The following is a 22,245-nucleotide window of genomic DNA, read 5'->3' as shown; positions in this document are numbered from 1 at the left end:
TTGTAAGTTTAATACAATTACTTTCAAATGCAGTACTTAACACTCCCTACATATAAAATTAGTTTGTACAGAAAAGGTTATGTGAAGAAATCTTAACATGTAAAATCCTCAATTATCATACACTGATGTGCTTCATGAGCAATTAGGAATTAAAGCTTTGTCTGTGCAGTACCACCCTCTATAGCCTAGCAGAACTTTATCCAGTAAGTAGTCTAAAATGTTGCAACTACCACAGGACCTGTAGTGTAGAAAACTCCTTCCTGTGTGAAATGTAACAGGTGTTACTTCGCAAAGAAAATTGAAAACTGTGCAAAAATCGTGAAAATTCAAACACCTCTGGTTTCTGCAGTGTATATATTTCCATGGTTACCATGTGGAAAAAAAGAAACAAAAAATTATACATTTTAAAAACATGAGTTCCAAGAACAAAATTTTCTAGGGCACTACTATAAAGTATCTTGTAGATGTATCACATTCTTGAAAGGGCTTTTAGCAAATTCTAGTAGTTAAATACAAATATACAAAATAATCAGACTTTCCTCTTACAGTCAAAACCACATACCAAGCAAAATGTTAACAGCACCTGCTGCAGTTTTCATCCAGTTGAGCTACCCACCCCTCTACCAGTTAAGATACTGGCTAGCGCCAACTTCCCTCTCTGTACTACTGCGCCACCTTCTCTCTTTGTAAGAGTTCAATGACTAAAAAGGGTCACGTATTACTAGGCAGCTTTCACTGAAGGTATGTTTTATGGTTAGATTATTAAAAACAGTAAGCATAAATCTGCATGTAGTTGCTCTGATCTGCATACTAACTAACAAATTCCCTGCAAGCAGGCAATGCCTCTCAGATCCATCAATACTAGATACTCATGAACAAATACCCTTTTCTTTAGAAGTAACCCAAGTTTTACTAAATTCATTTCTTCTTTACACTCCAAACTAAACAACTGCGGGGGCTGTTCACTGTATGGATGCATTTTACAAGTTAGTTGAAAAGAGGAACTCTTGTGTTGCTTTTTCTTTTTTCAAATATTTCACAAAGGCATCAAAATAACAGCAGATACACCAATCGTGGTTTAAGTGTGCTTATGTCTAAGTCCGTTTCCCACAAGCTACTTTGTCTCAGCCCTTGCACTAGCAAAACCACACAAATTCTCATATGCATGTACTGGGATCAGTAAGACCCATCTTCACAGCTGTCAGGCTAAATCAGCAAAACAGCTCTTCATCTCTGCTAGATTTGAGCTTCTGACACATCACTATACTGACATATCTCCCACAGAAAACACTTTCAATATTTACAGGAAAGAGTTGCCTGCAGTAACTAGCCAAGCAAGAGAAGTTCATTTATAACCTTAAATAGCAGAGAGACTGACTTCCTGAATAAGGAAGCTTATGTAAATAAACACATTTCACAATTCAACACATGCAGTAATAACAAGTTCTTGTTTGCCTCAGGATTAGGGCAGGCGAAAAGTAGGTAAGAGTGTTTTTACTACCATTCTGATAAAGAATCAGACTTTAGAGAGAGACTGGTTAAAGTCAATGCTTATTTGGGTACAAGGCAGGCATAAAACTGGCACAGAAGTGAGCTGCAAATCCTGCAAAAATATTTAAATGAAAAACTAAACCACATCAGTTTTTAATGGGCTGGAGTATCTGTCAGCGACTAGAATGAATAAACAAAAACAATAAAATCATTATTCAAGTTACGAAAGTGCCTGTAAGAACCTCAATAATTAAAGCTGGGAAACTCCTGCTGCAAACTTTGGCCTGCAACAGTGGTACCAGCAGCAACTCTCAGAGGAACCAGGGACTGTAAATTATACAAACAATTTGAGATGTAAACTAAAAACCAAGGAAAGAAGAAAATGTTTCTGGTAACAAAATATGTAAGTCACAGTTCAAGAGATACAAGATTACAACGTGCCAAATCACCTTTTCCTTTCGAAGAAAATTCAATTTTATTAAACTAATTTTTTGCTTACACCCCAAACCAAGCACTTTGAGGGACTGTTCACTGTATGGATGCATTTCAAGAACGATGTCAATGCAGCAACTCTTGTGTTGCCTTTTCTTTTTCTAAATATTTTGTAAAAGAATCAGAACAAAGCATGAAACAGGCCAACACCTAAGAAATTATTCTAGTCCACTGTCAGAGGCTGATGGGTAACATTTAGGAATTTTTGAAAGGAAGAAACCATTAGTCCCATAAGATGCATATAGGAAGACACATAGTTCTGGCACCTGGAAATTCCATGGCATCCTTCCATTTTCTATAGTCTTTTCAGCAGTGGGAATGATGCTATGTTCCCAATGCACATAACTAAGGTATTTACACTACCTCCCTTCACCCTCACCCCTGAAACTTTCATATTCTCCAGTGTACACAAAGCTGGACAATAATTCAACAGTCTATAAGCATTGCTCATACTGCTCCATCTGTTTCCACACACATTTGATAGCTACTGTTGTAATTACGAGTGTAAATGTCTGTATTGGCAATTACTTCTATTTGCAGTGTTTGAGAAGTACTAGCCCAATCATGTGCTTGCTGATACTTAGGAGCATTAAGCTTATTCCTAATGAAACGGAAGATCTAGCAGAGTAGCACCTTTCAGAACCGACAGCTGGGGCTTTTAAAGTTACTTGGCCTTCCAGTTTTATCTGTTCAAGAACGTTCTGCTGTTCAAAACGAAAACTCCAAACGAAATAAATAGAAAAAAATGGTTTTTCCTTCTTTCAAGTCCTTCCAGAAAAATTATCTCCCATAACTGCAGCTCTCCTGGAAAGAAAAAACCAAACACCACCACCACCCCAAACCCAAAAGAAAAAATCCAACAAAAAAACCCCACCCCACCCAAGAAACCAACCACCAAGCAAGCCAATTGTACTTGCAATTTAAGGAAATTTATCACTTTTTCATCAAGGTTTCACTTGCATCTTGTCAGTCTTTCACAAGGAGAGCATCTGATTTTATCCACTGACAGGATTTTTGTCCACTGACAGTGTAACGTAACACTGCTGCAGTGAAGACAGCCATAAAGGTGCAATGAAAAGCAGAAGTGGTTTAAACGGGGAAATGTTTACAGTGAAGACTTAATCTAATCCTCACTTGGTAGAGCAGAAGACAGTCACCTTTCCCTTGACAAAATTAGACTTCTCATTTATAGAGCTTTTTGATTGAGAACTGACACTTGGTAAAAGTTGCAGATATTTGTTTCTATTTTTAATGGAACCGTGAGCCTGGATGTCAAGATGAATGAAATCTACAGATGCAAAGTGCAAAATAAAACCCCAGGGAAAAGAAAACAAAACACACACACACCCCAACCAACCAAGAAAACAAAACACCTGTAACCTCTTATTCATCTAGTTTGTAAGAAATTTATTCCCTTAAAATGACTCAATCATAACAGAATACCAGAAAAACCCCAAACCACCCATACAGCAAAATTCCAAATTGATGGAGCAGATTTCCACAGACCTTAGTTCCCGTGAAAGCTACGACCTGACTGTAGCTTTCAGCACAGAGAAAAAGGTGCTGGAAAACCCAGCCTGGTAACTGCTGAAAAACAGAGACTTTCTGACCCCTGAGACCTCTCCATCAGTGGATGAAGGTAGCTGTGCGTCATCGAGGAAGCACCTTGAGGCTGTAGTTTCACCCTCACTTTCCAGAGAGGCTGAGCCGGGGCAGGTGTCAGTGGGGAGGTCAGGGTGCCATCGCATCCCTGTGGCACCAGCCCAGGTCAGCTGTGAGCCTGCGAGGCCACACCAGCTCCCCACTGGGCTCCTGCCGGCCAGCATCCCCGCAGGGCTGCGGGGAGTACACCAGGGAGGCTGGGCCACCTCCTTCGGGGACAGCCTGCATTTAGGTTTACTTGAGCAGCCATGACACTGTAACATAAATCTCCATAATATACATACAAATTTCTGAAACCTTGTCTAATAACTGTACCAGTTTGACATTTGTATATTGTACCTTTGTACACCAAGGAAATCACAGCCACACTTTCCATTCCAGGGAAGATGACCTCAACACATTAGTATGAGATAAGTATATATAAAGCTGGTATTAGATAAGGCAGTAGGATGACTCCTCCCACTCTTTATCTCATGCCACGTACAAAAGTGAAACCTTCATGAAGATGGTCCTTTAAATTTGTAGGATAAAGCAAAACCACACACACACACACACACAAACCCCATATAAATGATCAACTGTTTTTTCTTTTCAAGCAGTCTCTGTCTCAAGTCATTTTCCAAAGCTCCAGACTATCTGCTTGAAACAAGAATGGTGTAATTTCAGAAACTATTATTTGCTTTTTGCAAACAATTTTCAAAGGATACCAGTTTCTAAGGAAATAAATGTACAAAATTTATATATTTAGTTACAACTTTCAATAATATTCCAAATAAGAATACAGTACTTCATAATTCCACTAAATTCAATGTACCTTATAATAAGTAGCCACAGAGATTTCTGAAAGCAAATACCTGCCTGATAAGTTTACTAGATCTATTATAGTATCTCACCTCAAATAAGACTCCCCTCCCCTACTTCCATGAATGACCAACTGTTCTGCTATCCCATCATTTAGAAAAAATAAAAGCCTTAGAAGAATAAGCTGGTTCAACAAAACAACAAAAGCCAGTTTCAGTTTTTAGGTGATGATTATAATAAATTCAGAAGGCCTCTCTGATTTGTATCAATTCACATAAAATAATTTATTATGAGTAACACAGAAAATTAAGTGAACGCGACATGTAGTACCATTCAATTATAGAATTTTCCAAATCAGGATTCTGTGCCTTACTTAATGATTTGTACAGTTATTTCTAAAAGAAAGCTTTAAAATAAAATTTCAAATACTATGTCCCAGTTATGCAAAGCAAAATGTTTAATAAAAACTGCAAATCTTTAAGGCTGGTTATTTTTAATAGAGACCCACCGAGAGCCAATTACAAAAACAAAGAGCTCGGTACTCGATGCAGCTATGCAGACAAGAAAGGGAAACCTGGTAGATTTTTCCTGATTGTGAAGACGGAACAAAAAAAAAAAAATAGTGTCAAAGGTAATAGAAAAGACTTACCATTCATGCTGAAAAGCTAGTTTTCAGAACCATATTGCTCCTAATATTAATCCAACAGTTGATGAAGTATGTTAATCTCCACCAAATCAGTGCTTCAATCTCTAAACACACTTACACACTAACTGGAAAGAGAGAGCACACAGAATCCAGAGAGCTGCTCTTCCTTATGAGCTCCTTGTGATGCAAAGAACTATGAAGCACAAGATACCAGTAGTAAACCAAAATCAATATTCAGGACACGGGTACTTGGTTTTGCTCATTAACTACTACTGTTCTGACCAATGCTACCTATTCATGTCTAAAGCAACTCAAAATGGCAGGGGGGGAAAAGCATGCAAACACCAGGAGGTTTTAAGATGTTCTCAATTATATCAAGCACTGGTTGTTTCCATGGCAACTTAGACCAGCATTATCTGTTGACTTGTACCCAACTAGTAGTTATTTTTAAAGCTTTAATCAATTCAAAAATGTACTCTATACATTATTTCGTATTTCACATGTATTTTTCTCCTCCACACACACATATATAGGTAATTATTCAGCTAAATCTCTAGAAGTCACTACACTGTATTCGGAAGTGTACTGATACTATTTTGAATCTGTTAGAGACGCATCCCTTTGCAATTTAGAGACTACGAAGATGACAGAAAAAGGCACTAGTGGCGACTCTCCTGACCATTTCAGTTATCCAGGCTGTTAATATGTTCTCTTATTATGCACAGATTGGAAAATTTTTTGTATCAGTCCAAGAATAAAGATTAGCACTGATATTACTGTCTCTACGTTCAAAACCAAGCAGCCTCATTCTCCTTTTCCCATATTAATCTTTCAACAACGCAAAAAGCAACTAAGAAAACAAAGCAAAAATCAAAACGTAGATTCCATATAGTTGCAAGTGGTCACATTCAAGATGCCTGAACTGAGATGAAATACATCGTTTCTGATGACTGCCCACATTCCCTTCATCCCTTGGCTGGCAGCACAACTGACCTGGCTACCAGTTCAGGCCTGGACAAATCACACGGGCACTCAGTCAGTTTTTTACAACAGATTACAAGGCACAGTGCCCCCAAGCCACCTTCCCCTGTTGGATTCTGATGGAATTTACAAATATTTGTTTCATGCATCAACTAAGAATCCAAGCACGTTAGAAAAACTCTATGCTTTACATACCAAATATGAAGCAAAGGTGTTAAATTTCTAAATCAACCACTGAACCCCCCTTAAGGCCATAGATCCCATGGCAAATTACTCAAACCCACACCCTAGATGAGCTGACAACACAAATAACAAGTTCACCTAACGAAGTCAGCAGGCTCGTTGCCCCTTCGGCAAACCCATAGCATTTGGCCAGTAACTGCTTCTTAAAGGACCCGGTAGTCGAACAGACCTGTTACAGTTATTTCATTACAGCAGAACGCATAAATATGAACGTCCTTTTTCAATGGATTCTATGTCAAGCCCTAACCCAACAAAATTCTCAGAAGTCACTTTCCAAACTTTTTTCAGGAATTAGAATGCTTTTGCCTCGAACTTCCAAAAGTAGTTCACGCTGTTGCTATGCTAGCTTCACTGAAAACCTTACACCAACACATCTAAGTATGCAGCGCTATGGGCAGAATAGTTGTGGCATACTCAACATACCCTTATTTGAATAAAGACAAACCAGTATAATTTCACAGAAAGTTCAGTGAAAACCAATCTACAGCCTGAATTCAGTGACCCTATGCATTCTATGTCATTGAACTCTCAGGTATTAAAAATAAATTTAAAAAAACCCAAACAAACCACAACCCCTGTTTCTCTTTCATTTTTCACAAAGAATTTTCACAGATGATGTATTTTTCTAAAGATATAATTAGGAGTCAGTAGTAGACAGAAATATTCACTCCACTGTAGTCCTTGCCTTTTCTATCACTCCTTTGGCTACAGTGGTAGTGAAATGAGAGTTTTGAAACGCAGACTGAGTCCATGTGCACCTACAGTGTTTTTATTTTTTAAAAATAATCTACAAATGGAGAGTAAAGGTTCAGGATAGAGATTCAGAATTTCATCCCGGAACCAAAGCTCCATAATCAACCACCATTCAGCTACCAGCTCGGTAACTTTGGCTCAGAAAAAAATGCATGCAACCACTGTGCTTAATGATGACTTAAAATAGCATTCGCGGAACAGCCATTTTCACCATGTTTATCATCAAGAGACACGACAGTCCATTTCCTCATCAAGCATGTCATATGAGGAAGCCTGCCTTAAAGAGGGGGGAAAAAAAGTAGAGACTTGTACACAGACAGGTCACAATTTGCAAGTGTCAGTAGGTCAAGACCATTTTTTCTTCATGTTATATAAACAGAAATGCTTCAGTGTTATTTTCTCAAATAGCTATTTACATAAAAAAAAAGAGCTTCTACATCAACACGAGTATGCATCTATTTTTACACAAGCTGAAAATATTTTGGAGAAGTGGAAGCTCAGAATTTATGCACTTTCATCATTTATCTTCCCAACAAAACTAGTCAATCCTTTCCCATCTCATTTGGGAGACCTAGATTTAATCTATTTTGGGTCAATGCATTAACACCTTTTTGTTTCCATATTTACTGCTTATTCTCTGAGAACAGATTCACTCCCTACTCATATAATATTTTAAATTGCAAGCAGGGAGGTATAGAAATACTGATTTTCTTCATAGCAACTATGGTGATAAGCATTTCCTACAAAGCCTATTTTCAACTGAAATAATTGTGCTATCTCAAATCCATCAATGAATCTGCAATCTGGAACAAAATTATCATCAATTACCATATTGTAACGTTTTTAAAAAAGTTTTTAACCACAGAGACAACAACCACTTTGCAAAAAAAAAAAAAAACAAACCCAAAAAGCATGGCTTTAAAAGCAAAATAAATAAATAAATCACATGTCAATTTATTTAGATTGTGTTATTTTTTAAATCTTTCACTTTCATTACCCAAAATGCGATCATGAAGTTTTAATCCATACAAATAATAGTGAACTGTTCGCTAATTAAGGAATTAAAGCTGACAGTCAGCATTCTCACACTAAATTAATATGCAATAGTTAAAACCAAACAGAATTTTATATTGTTTACCACTATAGAGTGTTCTGATGTCTATATCCCTTAAAATAAACCAATAAATGATACATAGCCCTATAATTAGAAGTTCAATTTGTGCAGCAATGCCTGCCTATTCCAAAGTTTAAACATTACAACCTTTAATGAGTTTTCTAGTTCTGCTGAACTAGTTCATCAATTTGAAAATAAAGGAGTAATTTAGAAGGAAAAATTGGGGTGGGGGCTTGCCAAAACAAGTCAACTGTGCTTTAAGCGAAAAGAAGGGACAAGGGATAAATTCTTCTGCCAGCCAATAGCCCATGAACCAGCCCCCCATCTTGCCCTGCCTAATGCAAAATGCTGTTCTTCAAATTAATACCTTTAGGTAACAAATTGTAAAATTGCCCTCGGAATCTATCACAGATCTTTGTTCATATTTGATTACGAACATGCAAGTTCTTCACTTACTGGACAAACTGAAGAGCAACTATCCGTAAAACAAACAAAAACCCCTACTTACTTGATTTGTCCCATAGGACAGCAAGTTCAGAGCAATGATGGCTCTCATTTTCCAGAGCCGTTCTCTGTTCATGCACACCACTCTTCGAATGCCTATGGAAAAGGCGATTAGCAAAACCTTCCAGTCTCTGCAGTGCTGTGGCCGTCCCTGTGCACTGGTTACAAGGTACCTCCTTCTGAGCTGCCATCTATACAGACCGGTGACTTTTACAAAAGCAAAAGAGAAAATATCTAAAGGGAGCTGGACAACCCAGAGCCACGAACAGCTATGCATGTGTCAAGCTTCCTGTATGCAGTGTTTTCTAACCACTACTCTCTTCTACTTCCTGTTAAGAAAAGCTCTATAATGTACTGGTTTATACTGCCGAAAGTCTCTTTCCATGTCAATTGAAAAGTGATGTTTAAAAAAACCCAAACACACACAATAATTGCTCTAGTATGTGTTTTCACAGCTTTTTAATGAATCACGTTTTGTATTTAAATGTAATTTTATGTTAAAGTATTGCAAACAACTTGTTCAGAAGATCAGAAGGCAGATATATATCTATTTTTTTAATTTACCACAACCATGAGTGAAAAAAAGAAAAGTGACTATTCTGCGGTGCTTCCCCTGTTACTAAGATGGAGTACTACCATCATCACAGCCAAACACTCAGCTGTAATCTATTTGTTACTAATCTCATGTTTTCAACTAAACAATGTTAAGCAAGGAGGTTACTTGCAAAAACTATGGAATAAACATTTTATTATTGGGGGGGGGAAGTATTATTTTTCTTCCTTTGAGAAAAATCAGACTTTAGAAGTTGAATTCTAAAGTACATCTAAACACAACTGCATTATACTTATCTAAACTGGGTTCTACTTAACTCCAAGCATGAACCAAACGCCTTTAACTTTTTCAGGGATAAGGTACCAGAACAACCAGCGCTGGCAGATCCTTACCTAGCAGCATGCTCACTCTCCCAGCTCCAAAGGCAGCTGGAAGGAGAGTCACAAAGTCACTGTCACCAGCTCCAGACGCTGCTTGTGTAAAAGCCTTGTACACAAGTCTCCTGGAATTGCTAAGAGTTTTTTCATTCACAAGAAATCAGAGTATTTTCAACTGTAGAGTTGAATGGTGTATAGCAGGGAAAATAAATAGAAAGCTGTATTTAACATTATATTATATTAATTTGCAAATTACGTAATTCTGCATGCTTACAATGGGTAATACTAAATATTCATTTTTGTGAAAATGGAAACACGTACATTAGGCAGGTTTCCCAGTATAGCCTCTGCACGTATAAGACGTGGCTTGTTAAAAATTTAGGCTATTCTTAAGAAAGCCTGAAATAACTTTCCCACAATCTGTCTCCTGTCTTACAGTCAACATGTGTTAAAGACATACCTCTCATTTTTCACCACCATACTTCTCACTGAATAGTTTTCAAATGCTCACAAATATCCTTCCTTGGACATTACATAACTATTTCATAACAGCTCTCTGTGCTTCAGAAAAAAAACCACCATGAAGACAAACCACCTATAATAATGAAAAAACAATAAAAATGCCAGCAGACAGACTTTACAGATTTGGCCACACTCCTCCTAACAGGTACTTTTAGACTTTTTGTAATAGGCCTCAGTCAACACAAGTTTAAATTTCTAGACTCTACTCAAAGCAGAGAAATGCCCTTTGCTTTCAGGTTCCAGGTATACTCATGAAATACAATTTTTTTCTCCAGCACCTTTCGGTTCAAGATTTGGAACCAACTATTTAAAAGCCTACATTTTACACATCAGTCTGCAAATCTGGATGTGCACCTGCTATCTTGTTGGTGACCAGGCTGCTCTCCCTGGTCAGGGTCAGGTGCTGCAGCCCACCTTGGATGCCAGCCTGGCACCTATTTTGTCACAAGATCAATGCTGACTTCCACCACATCCCATCAGTTCAAGGCTCTGCTGCCAGAAACAAGAGCTAGTGAAGACCGTGGGGATCAGTTTGCCTTATCAAGTCACAAATAAGTAGAGGGGAAATACTATGTCCCATATATAACCAAACTTCATGATAAAGTAATGCTACCTTCCATACAGCAGTACAAGAAATACTTAGACAACAAGATGATGATTATTTCCCTGCTGGGTGAAGTTTCTAGGGCTGGGAGAGCCCCTCTGGAATTGTACAGCCATACTTCCCAGTAACTCACCACAAGTTTCTGGGCATCCAGGGATCCTTCCAAACTAACTCTTATTTTCTCTGACCATGGCTGTTTACTCCAGTAAACAAAGCCACCTGGTATGATGGCGTGCTCATCTTAGAATCATAGAATCATTTAGGTTGGAAAAGACCTTTGAGATCATCAAGTCCAACTATTAACCCAGGACTGCCAAGCCCACCACTAAACCATGTCTCTAAGCACTGCATCTACATGGTTTTTAAACACCTTCAGGGTTGGTGATTCCACCACCTCCCTGGGCAGCCTGTTTCAATGCCTGACCACACTCTCAGTGAATTTTTTTTTCCCTAATATCCACTCTAAACCTCCCCTGGCATAACTTGAAGCCATCTCCTCTTGTTCCGTCGCTTGTTATCTGGGAGAAGAGCCCAACCCCCACCTGTCTGCAGCCTCCCCTCAGGGAGCTGCAGAGAGCAGTAAGGTCCCCCCTGAGTCACCTCTTCTCCAGGCTAAACAGCCCCAGTTCCCCCAGCTGCTCCTCGTAAGACTTGTGTTCCAGAGCCTTCAGCAGCTTCATTGCCCTTCCCTGGACACGCTCCAGCACCTCAACATCCCTCTTGCAGCGAGGGGCCCAAGCTGAACACAAGAATCGAGGTGCTGCTTCACCAGAGCCAGGGGAATGACCACTGCCCTAGTCCTGCCGCCCACGCTGGTTTGGATACAAGCCAGGATGCTATTTGTCTTCTTGGCCCCCTGGGCACACTGCTGGCTCATGTTCAGCCGGCTGTCAGCCAGCACCCTAATGTTCTTCCCCACCAGGCAGCTTTCCAGCCACTCCTTCCCAAGCCTGTAGCGTTGCATGGGGCTGGTGTGACCAAAGTGCACTTCTCCTTCTTGAACCTCACACAACTGGCCTCAGCCCATCAGTCCAGCCTGTCCAGATCCCCCTGCAGAGCCTTCCTACTGTCAAGCAGATCAACACTCCCCTGCAACATGGTGTTGTCTGCAAACTTACTGAGGGTGTATGTGACCCCCTCATCCAGATAGTCGATAAAGACATTAAACAGGACCAGCCTCAGCACTGAGCCCTGGGGAACACCACTTGTGACCAGTCACCAGCTGGATGTAACTCCACTCACCACCACTCCCTGGGCTCGGCCATCCAGCCGACTTTTCACCCAGCGCTGAGTGCACCTGCCCAAGCCATGAGCAGCCAGTTTCTTTGGGACAACGCTGTGGGAGACTGTGCCAAAGGCTTTACTAAAGTCCAGGTAGACAACACCCACAGCCTTTCCTTCACCCACTAGGTGGGTCATCTTGTCATAGAATGAGATCAGGGTTGTCAAGCAGGACCTGCCTTTTGTAAACCTGTGCCAGCTGGGCCTGATCCCCCAGCTGTCCTGCACATGCCACGTGATGGCACTCAGGATGATCTGCTCCATAACCTTCCCTGGCACTGAGGTCAGGCTGACAGACCTGTAGTTCCCTGGGTCATCCTTCCTGCCCCTCTTGCAGATGGGCATCACATTGGCTAACCTCCAGTCTGCTGGGACCTCTCCAGTTTGCCAGGACCGTTGATAAATGATGGAAAGCATCTTGGTGAGCTCTTCCACCAGCTCCCTCAGGTGGATCCCATCCGATCCCATATACTTGTGCATGTCTAAGTGGAGCAGCTGGTCACTGTACCTCTTTCTTCTCCCATGGTTCTGAGCCTTTACACTACTGGCATCTTATCTTTCATGCAAGTCTTCAACTAAACCATTTTATTTCCCTGATCTGAAAGAGGGTGATTTACAAAATTCATATTGCTTCACATTATGTAAGTTAGAGCCTGCCAACCCTCTAGAGTCAATGGGGGGGATGTGGGAACTGTCAGAGAGCAACTCTGCCCACCAAAATTCAGAGCTTTGAATGCACTTAAGTGACTAACCTGGATGCTTGAATTAGGTGCTCAAAAGAAGCAGCAGAAATACCCACCCTCCGAGATCACAGAAGTGAACTTGTTTAAGTGAAAACAGGTTATAAAAAATGGACTGTTAGAAGATATCCTAAGAGAAAACTTGTATTTGCCAGAATTTTATAAACTACTGCCAGCAAACACTGTTACAGAAGCTCTCCTCCACATGCAAAACATGAAAAGGAAGTACTAGTTGTATTTTCGCACAGATAGCAACACGCTCTCCTCATCTAGGAAATTTTCAGCATTGATTGTCATTGTCAATGATAATACAAAATGCTACCACACTGACTTTCTCTGAAGCCCACATCCCACATGGACTTCAATGTCTTCATTTGAAGTCCACGATTTTTAAAGGTGGAACCTCCATTTCCTTTTACTTAATCTTCCATCTTATTGACACACTACTGTTTCAAATCTTCACAACATTAGTTTATCAACACCAATTATTTCAGATGTTATATATGAAGCACAGAATCCACAAGCTTTGACATAGTATTTTACTGCCTAGAAGCTCATTAACCAGCAATGGATGGTGCTTTATCAAAGGCAAAATTCTGTGGCTCTGCTTGTTTTAGGATTTCCACTTGCTAGCCAGTACTGCTTTTCCTTAGAACATGTTTTTAATCTTTGCATACAATTAAATGTTTACACAGATATATGCAAACAAGACTTGAGGTCATCTTATTCATGATCCAAGCTGGAAGAAGAACCTGAGCCAGCTCCACTGTAAAGCTGTGCAGTGCTTGTGGTTAAGCTCACACACCATCCCAAAAGAAGAATAGCAGACCACGAACATCCAGATGTTCTACCCACTCAATGCTACAAAAGTCAGAACAGGTGTGCATCAACCCCTGTGCACTGCTATGACCCATATACTATCAGGCCTGATTAGGATGCACTTAATTTCCACTATGTAACTTTTACTCTACAGTCTCTGTGGCCTAGGAAACCTTTCTGTTACAAAAAACCTGCTTACTTCAGATCAGTTATTTAAAAAACAATTAATGTTTGAAGACATTAAGACTAGTCAGTTACCATACAGGTCTCCTACTAGTTTCTAAGGCTGGGCAGTGCTGAAAATCTCCTCTGTTCATATTTATTGCAAAATAAACCCAAGCTACACAGTGTATGGGCTACCTGGTATATGCCAGGCAGCTCACAAACCCGGTGCCTGACTGAGCAACATCAGCTCAGGGGCTCGGTGCCAGCACCGTGGTGTTCTTTGCCTGCAGAGCTCCACCTCTTCTGAAGTGCTCCCAAATACACTGGGGTCAAATCAGCTAGGCATACAATTTAAGAAAAGTGTTAGTTACATGGAAAAATGTAAAAGAGAGTTGTTTCAATGTTTCTAACTGGTTTCTCAAATTTCTGTTCTACAGGAGATAACAAAGTTCCAACTTCTTATTGCAGCCAAAGTCAACACTGAAATGGTGAGAATTTCCTTTAGGCAGAAATTTCATTTTCACTGAATTCTAGCCACTAAATCTTGGCAATATATTAAAACACATCAAAAAAACCCAGAGTGGTGGGTAAGAGATTCTTGGCAATATATTAAAACACATCAAAAAAACCAGAGTGGTGGGTAAGAGATTCAGCTATGAATGTGAACATTACCTGTCTAAGCTACAGTACTTTGATAATATTTCAGTAACTTCTTCAAGGTACTCTCCCACAAATTTATAAAAAACAACATAATGATAACAACCATAGAAAAGGGCTAACACTGAGGTAACAAAAGCATTTACACTTTTTCTGATGGCCAGCTCATAACCTTGTGCACATTTCCCAGTGGCTGATGCCCTGTGTGTATCTCTCAAGCACAGGTAACAACACACAGCACTAAAACCCAGCCACAGACTCTTTCAGCTTCTTGCTGAAAAAGAATCAGGAATAATGTAGATATGCAGACAATTTCTTTTTCATAATCTCTACTAAAACATCATTTCTCATCTTCTAAGAAGCAATTCTACACTACCAGTCAAGCCTTAAAAATTAAAGGATTATGAAAGAGAGCACACTCCTTTCGTCAAAAAGAATGTAGATGGTTGAATAACAGCATTATTTGTTCAGCCCTGTTTGGAGTGAATACAGGAAAACACACACATTATCATTTTAAAGTATTTTAAATGTCTCCCAAGTAAAGTCACCATGAAATTCCTGAACTTTAAAGTAGTACCAAATAGAAAAACATTAAAAAATACAGCACACTTAGGTATCTTTGAAATGTATTTATTAAGATCTAATGCCATACTACTCAGTTTCATACACAGAAGTGAAATTCCCTTGCACTATGTCTAAAATTGGGAGTGTCTTCTCTTGTGTTTAATGAAGTTAACCATTAATATCTTGCAATCAAAAATATAGATGAGTTTTTAAGACAATTAGCTGTATTCCTTGACAGGACTTTGAAAAATGGAACCATGATGCAAAACACATTTCAGATCACCTTCAAGTCTTAATTCCAAATCTTGAAACCCAGTATTTTCCTGGTTACCTATGAAGCCAAATCTCAATCAGCCTGTTTACACATGTTCTACTTCTCTTTAAGGGCCAAATAAAAATATTCTTTTCTATCTTCTTATTTTAAATGCCTAAAATTAGTATTTCTCTTTCCAGTACTGGCCTTCATCCACAAGTCAAAAAGACATACTGTGACATTTCCTGCACATTTATTTTGTTTGTAATCTATGGAAAAATAACTTTTAAAAAACCCCTTATAAATGAATAATAAAGGTTAAAGAAAGTTTATTTATTTGTTTTCAAAACCGATGGCTTGATAGAGCACATCTTTTTCTTTATGCATCAGTTGTTTCAAGAATGAAATTCCAACTTCAGTATTTATTATTTATTACAAAAGGAGTGAGCAATTATTTGATCTAAAGTGTTAGTGAGGGTTCCTCCATTTGTAAGACCTTGAGGATCTTGCTGAATTTAGCAGGTTTCTTATTGACCAATAAAATACCTCATCAGGTTGAAAGATGCAGCCAACACATTTAATAAAGATGAAATTGTCTCATTTTGAATTAGAAAATACTGAAGTTTATAAACATATAATGACTGCAAAATTTGTTAAATAGTATATACTAAAGAGCCTAGAGCATTCTTTGCTATAAGCTTGAGGAAATATGTGTATTTTTCTACTTGTTATATAAAGCTTGAGAGAAAAGGATGTAAAACAAAGTATACAGAAAGCCATTTCATAGCTTAAGAAAATGAAGAACATTTTCATCACAAATTATGTAATTAAACGCGATCCATTTTGAGTCTTGCCAGGCATGCATATTTCACAAAGAATTATGGGTAGAAATACAGGCAGAAAAAGGCTCTTGGAAAAGCAGATGTATTTTGATTTTCACTACGCATGCAGCACTATGCCACTAGCTTGCATTTCTTTTTAAACACGCAGAAGGGAAAAGCAGTATTTGCGAATATCTTATTGATTGACTGGCTTTCCATTTTGAAACAAAGATTTTTCAAGATGTACCTAAACAAAATAAACATAGGCAGTAACTTCACTGTTTAATAAAACACAAGGAAGTAAACCCATGCAATCTTAGCGTACCTCTACATGTACATTTTTTCTGAAAAGCTTAACCCTTACTAGAGAGCCCCTCTGAGAGCAGTACTAAAGCTGGGACTGCAGCACTTCTATAAATAGGACTGCCAAGAGGAAGCTGTTGCTATGGAAATGCTGGTCATATTGCTATTTTGACTCAGTAGGCCTCTACTGGCATCTACTGTACACAAGCTTAATTGCAGCAGACATTAATACCTTCATCTCTCACCATCAGGAAGCATAAATTAAGTCTCACATGGTCCAACCACATCATTTATTCTTTATCCATGATGATACAAAAGGAATAAACAAATAACTGAAAACTGGGGGGTGTGTGTGTGTGTGTGTGTGTGTCAAATTCAGCATCTGATTTTTCACACAGAAGCTAAAAGCTCTCACTCTTCCCATCAGCTTTCTTGTCACCATTTGACAAATTCATCATCAAAGATGATGTGATTTTCCACATACACATACCACGGCAGCAGATCAAGTTTCCTCATCTCTATCAACACATTATCTGGCTATTTTGAAGTCAAATAGCTTGTAGGCACAGTCCCAAATCTAGTGTTGAGAAAGGGACAGAGAACTCTTTCATTACAAGCCAAATCTTCCACAAAACCGTCCAACTCTGAGAACTGGACTTCTCTCCTTTCTGACATGGCTCCCTCCTCCTTGCTTTCACTACAGCCTCCTTCAAGATGATGTGCTCACTGGTGCTTACGGTGTGGACCAACTGTCACACCGTAAGACAGAGGTTTTCAGAATGTGAATAAAAATTACACAATCACTCCATAATAAAAATTTAGCAAAGATCCATCTTTGAAACAGTTACTTTCACGTAAGTACAAGAAATCTTCTGAAAGTACTTTCAGAAATGTTTCGTCCATGCCCTTCCAGATCATAAGCTACTCAAATAACCCTCCGTAGTTACCTCCTAACATAATTTAAGATAGTTTGACAAACAACCAGAAGTTCCATATGAACCCTGTTACTTTTCAGCAAAAGTACCCCAAGACCTGTGTAAGTGGCTTTTGTTATACTTGCATAAAACAGTTGTCAGCCAAAACTAAGTACGGTGTTCTTGGTTTTGGACAAATGCGGTCTAAAAAACACAGGTAAGTGTATAGACTTACTTAAAATAAAACCCAAGGTTAAACTTTGAAGAAATTTAGCATATGACTTCAGTAACTTTGTCTCTCCGAAAAAAGTAACCTCAGACAAAGCTTTTGGTCCACTTAAATTACTTCAGAATAATTACTACTGTTGATTAATAATGAGCATTTACGGGCTATCCAGCAAAATCAGCAAGATGAAGTTGCTGAATTAAAAGAACAACCTGGACATTTTGCTCAATATCTGACTGGGTTTAAGGAGAAGCTACATGCTTGAATTCTGGCCGATCTCCCATCAGAACGATGATATTGAAGATCTGGTTCTCGCAGACACAGTAAAGGTGCCTGCAGGTAAGCAGCTGCTCTGGAGGAACCTTGGCTACAGAAAGCTTTGGGTAGAGGAGCTCTACTTTTTCTAGAATCTGCAGGTTTGGTCTATCCTTCCTCAGCTTAGCCACTTAGCTATATTAAGGAACTGCCCCATAAGAGGCATATTCATGTTTGAAAACTGCGCAGGACAAATGAAGCATTCTGTGCCCTGAGTCAAGAGTGCCTCAAATAAGTTATGATTAAACCTAAGAGATATTGGGTCACATTTAGAGCTAATTCTTGATATGCGATAATGGGAGGAAGTAAGAGGAGGGACAGTAGTAAAATGCTCACCAAAACTAAAGTCTTTACTATATTAGTAGCTACACTCTACTACCAGATTCTGTGTTGTACAGTATAAGATCAGAATGATAAACACTTGAGTAACTAGAATCATTTTAGGACCTCTTTCAGGAAGCCTGTCTGCATTTTAAATCACCAGCAAACTCCCTAGAGAGAAAAAAAAAAACCCACACAAAACCCAAACAAAAACAACTGACTCCACTCTGAGCTAAATACTTTACATTCATACTTCTGTTTGCCTCCAAAACTGGAATGTTCCTTTCCTTAATTATATAACATTTAGGTTCAATTAGGAAAATAACCAAATAAATAAGCAAGCAAACCCAAAGTTACTCGATTGGAAGGGATAGTGCTTTTCCACAGAATGAAGGAGTACTGAGTGTGGATTATAAGACAATAGTGGCTTTCATAAAGTATGATCTAAAGTACAAAACATTTGGCCACTCGATGTGGAGATGGGCATGCCTCTGCTTGTATTAGGAACAGATCCTGTACTCCTGTACCTCACCGCTAGACTACAGACTGCCCTGGAGAGCATCCTGGTCCCTGCACTCCTACCACCAGCCTGCTGAGCTTCAGGTGTTCTACAACACAGGGGAAAGACTGAATTAGTATAGATCTAGCACTATCCCCCCCCAGCAGCTTAGATTGGAAAATTGGCATTAAATGCCTGAAAAGTAGAGAGGATGCTGCTGGCCCCAAGACAAGAGGCTGTAGAACGTGTTAAGAGAATATTTCAAAGTTTGTTAAATGCTCCTAATACACACTGTGCTAAGCAAGCAGTATCCCAGTTACAGGAACTTGCATGAATAGAGGGGCAGCAGGAGTACAGCTCAGACAACAGGATTTCTCTACATATTGAAGTTAATTACATTTGGTTTACCAAATTTATGTTAGTCTGCATTTAAATGGAGTAAAAAATGCCATCTGCTGGTTTAAGACCAAAGTGTGAGGTATGAAGACTGTGATACAAACAGTAAGTTTTGTAAGTACTCTGTGATTCATCTATAATGTGTTCTATAAACACAACTAAATACCTCAGATCTTTTAAAGGGGAAATAATTCACAGACCAACTTTCTAATTACCGGCTATTTTTCTTAGTGAGGTAGCAGCAAAATGCACAGATCTTACTTTTTTCACTACCTGTGATAGGTTTTAATTTATAAATTACAATTTATAGCCAGTTTGTTGCATGTAAGGTGAATTTATTAGCAGTCTGGATCTATTCTTAAATAGTATTTACATTTGGATATAATAAAAATCATTTACCAAGTAAAAAAAAATTACTTGAAATGAAACATTTTCCTTTTGATATTTATGAAATGTGTTTTTCAGCTACCAGTAAGGAAACAGGCACTTCACTTCTCAGTCCACAGCATCCTTTGGCATTCTCAAGTATTACTTCACAATAAAGGCTAAAACAATTACAGCTCAGACAGGTGTCTTGAAATTGAGAGAACTTCTTGTTGCAAGATGCTATTGCCAGTAGGCAGAACGGTCAGAAGATCTATCCTTCAACCTTACACTTATTATTAATGAGAAAAAATACATTACTACAAATATATTTAATTTATTCTAGTATTTGTTTAAAGCACAGAAGAGCAGAAAGCACTTTCCAAGGATAGAAACACTACCAGATTAAATGCATAGCTATTTCTTTTCCTTCTTTTTCTTAAAAGTAAACCTGCCAAGATGTTGTTTCCTTGATATTTATTAATACAAGACAATTTTAACAATTAAGAATTCATAAAACAAGATTCTAAACATTGCTATATAAATATCTTTATTCACAAACAGAATTCTGATAAAAGCTTTAGAAGCAAGTATGGATTAAATACACCATTATGCATAATTCCCTGAACAAAATCAAACAATTCACATGGTATAACAGCTCCACATGCAGTCTGAATTACAGCAGAGAAAAGATAAAATTCCTCAATACTGTATCCTCAAGCAGCCACAACCTTGCAACTGTATTTTAACTCTCAAAGCAAAATGATCAAAGGGGGTTTTTTAATAAGATCAAAAGAAACTAGTGATGCCCTTCACCAGCTTACAGACAATAAGTTACAAGCTGTGCTGAACATACAGTTTTTGCTCGGTTTTAGTGCAAAATCAGTGCTTGGTAATATGTAACATCTTTATTCCAAGAATTCTCAGAATTCTGCATTTTGTTTAAAAATCAGTGATCTTCTTTCTAATAAGCAGGATCTCATTACGCTGGCTGACTTTATTATAGCTCACTATTAGACTGCACAAAAACAAACTTTTCCATAGTTCAGCATTATTTATGTTTATTTGAAAATATTTCTTTTCTTAAGTGCAATATAAACTTCTGACAGGTAAACCAGTAAATCTTCTTGAAGTTATTTTTAATTAGATATAAGAACGTGCATTAATTTTAACTGGTTTTACCTTTAATTTGCTTTAAAGGGAAATAGGAGCAAACATTAATTAAAAACGCATTCTGAAAATCACTATTTCATACTGTGAAATGCCACTAAGGGCAGCTTTGCTCAGTAGGTCACCTCGAAGCACTAACAATTAACCCCATATTCTCCCGAACAAGGGTATTATTGCAAGACTTTTCTATACCACTGTTATTCAAATACCCCAAACTTGTATTCAAGCAAAATCTGGCCATGCAGTGATCTTTCCCTTGGCTTACTGAGCTAACACACGCATTCAAGGTAAAGAAATTTTTGCAGCATGGATCCAATGCATTTGATAGTTAACGTTGTTCAGTACCAAACTTCACTCTCCAGCTTTCTTTCCACTAGCTTCTTTCTGATATATGAAGAAAGGAAATGTTCAGGACAATGGAAATCATCTCAACATTTACACACCTGTAACTCCATTCTCACCTCTGCCTCAGAAGCCAACAGACCTCTCCAATAAGAAATGGCTGTCACAGACCCAAGAGGTAACAATGTCTAGCCAAAGAGCTTTGAGTCTTACTCTGAACTTCCACAGATTAACTATGAATTGTTTAGGCTTATTATGCGATGACTGTATGAAAGCAAGCCAAGAAAAACAAGTAACTGTTCAAAGACAGGTTTTTGGTTTGCTTTGGAGAGATGCCACTGGTATTTCTTTTGATTTTTCCTATTCAAGAGAACTCTCGCAAAGAAACCCCACCCCAAACAGCACACAGGAAACCTGCACAGGTCAGAATCTGTGAATTGAAACAATGACAAATGTCCAAATATTTCCATCCTTGAATGACACCTATCTGCCAAAAAGTCTGCAGTTGCAGAAATGTGCATGTCAAGTATCTGACAGCTTCACCACACACCTCCACTGCAGATTGTACATGGGGAAAACAGAGAGCTTCCCTACGCAGGCTTTACCATTTGGGGGGTTCCTGCTGATAACTGGGAATGTTATCCTTAATCTTGCAGTGATATGGTTGTCCTATCCATAATTGCTACATAAAAAAGAAGTTTTGAATATTCCTGTTTTGAATAGGTAAAGTCTACCTTATGATAGCATCACGCAGGCCCTTTAATTTCTGGGAAGCAAAAATCCCTCTAATTTGGCAGAGCTGGAAGGCATGCTAACTCTTGAATTTATTATCTTAATTTACTCTAACCATTGAGAAAAATGCCTAACATTTTTCAACTAGCCAGAGGCTTCTTTTCTTCCTCCTGGAAGAACAAACACATTTCACTTGGAGCTGGTCTCAGATGCTCACAACTTTTCCTAACAACCTCAATACAGAGTTGTTATTTCTGGGAGTCACATGTCATGTGGGAAGAGTCTGGTTTTCTTCCAACTCCTCTCAAGTTAAACTCTACCCAAGAAAACTGCCAAAATGAGGTACCATTTGCAATACATTGGGCGAATTTTTAAATTTATTTCCACTATAAAATCCACCTTCCTTCGCTCTTGCAGAGGCGGGGTGGGGGGGAGGAAACACATGGCATCCTTTTTAAGTGAAATATCAAAATAATGAATGAACTTAGCAATTGCAATTACTGTGCCCTCTTCTCACCTTTTTTATACAATAGGAAAAACCCAATACTCTAATTAGGGAGAAATGAAAGCCTAAATGAATACTTATATGAAGTGAAAAAGACTGCTTATGTATTATTAGGT

At 38.5% G+C, this 22,245-nt stretch overlaps 1 protein-coding gene across 4 annotated transcripts in view; it reads right to left on the bottom strand.

Moving 5' to 3' along the window:
• Positions 1-22,245, bottom strand: part of PRKACB (protein kinase cAMP-activated catalytic subunit beta) — a 75,739-nt gene that overhangs the window by 28,053 nt on the left and 25,441 nt on the right. Inside the window, exon 1 of one of the 4 annotated variants that reach the window (XM_037403884.1) lies at positions 8,692-8,891. The exons of 2 other annotated variants lie outside the window; for them this stretch is intronic. In XM_037403884.1, the coding sequence (XP_037259781.1) occupies positions 8,692-8,878 (187 nt within the window). In that variant the 5' untranslated portion in view covers positions 8,879-8,891. Of the gene's footprint in view, positions 1-5,095; positions 5,391-8,691; positions 8,892-22,245 lie in introns of those variants that run through there. One more of the 4 variants, XM_037403888.1, reaches the window with a different exon arrangement.

The sequence above is a fragment of the Falco rusticolus genome, chromosome 11, assembly GCF_015220075.1.
Source record: "Falco rusticolus isolate bFalRus1 chromosome 11, bFalRus1.pri, whole genome shotgun sequence".
In the NCBI taxonomy this organism is placed as follows: Eukaryota; Metazoa; Chordata; class Aves; order Falconiformes; family Falconidae; genus Falco; species Falco rusticolus.
The sequence above is the reverse complement of the archived record's forward strand: the minus strand, read 5'-3'. Positions and strand labels throughout refer to the sequence as shown.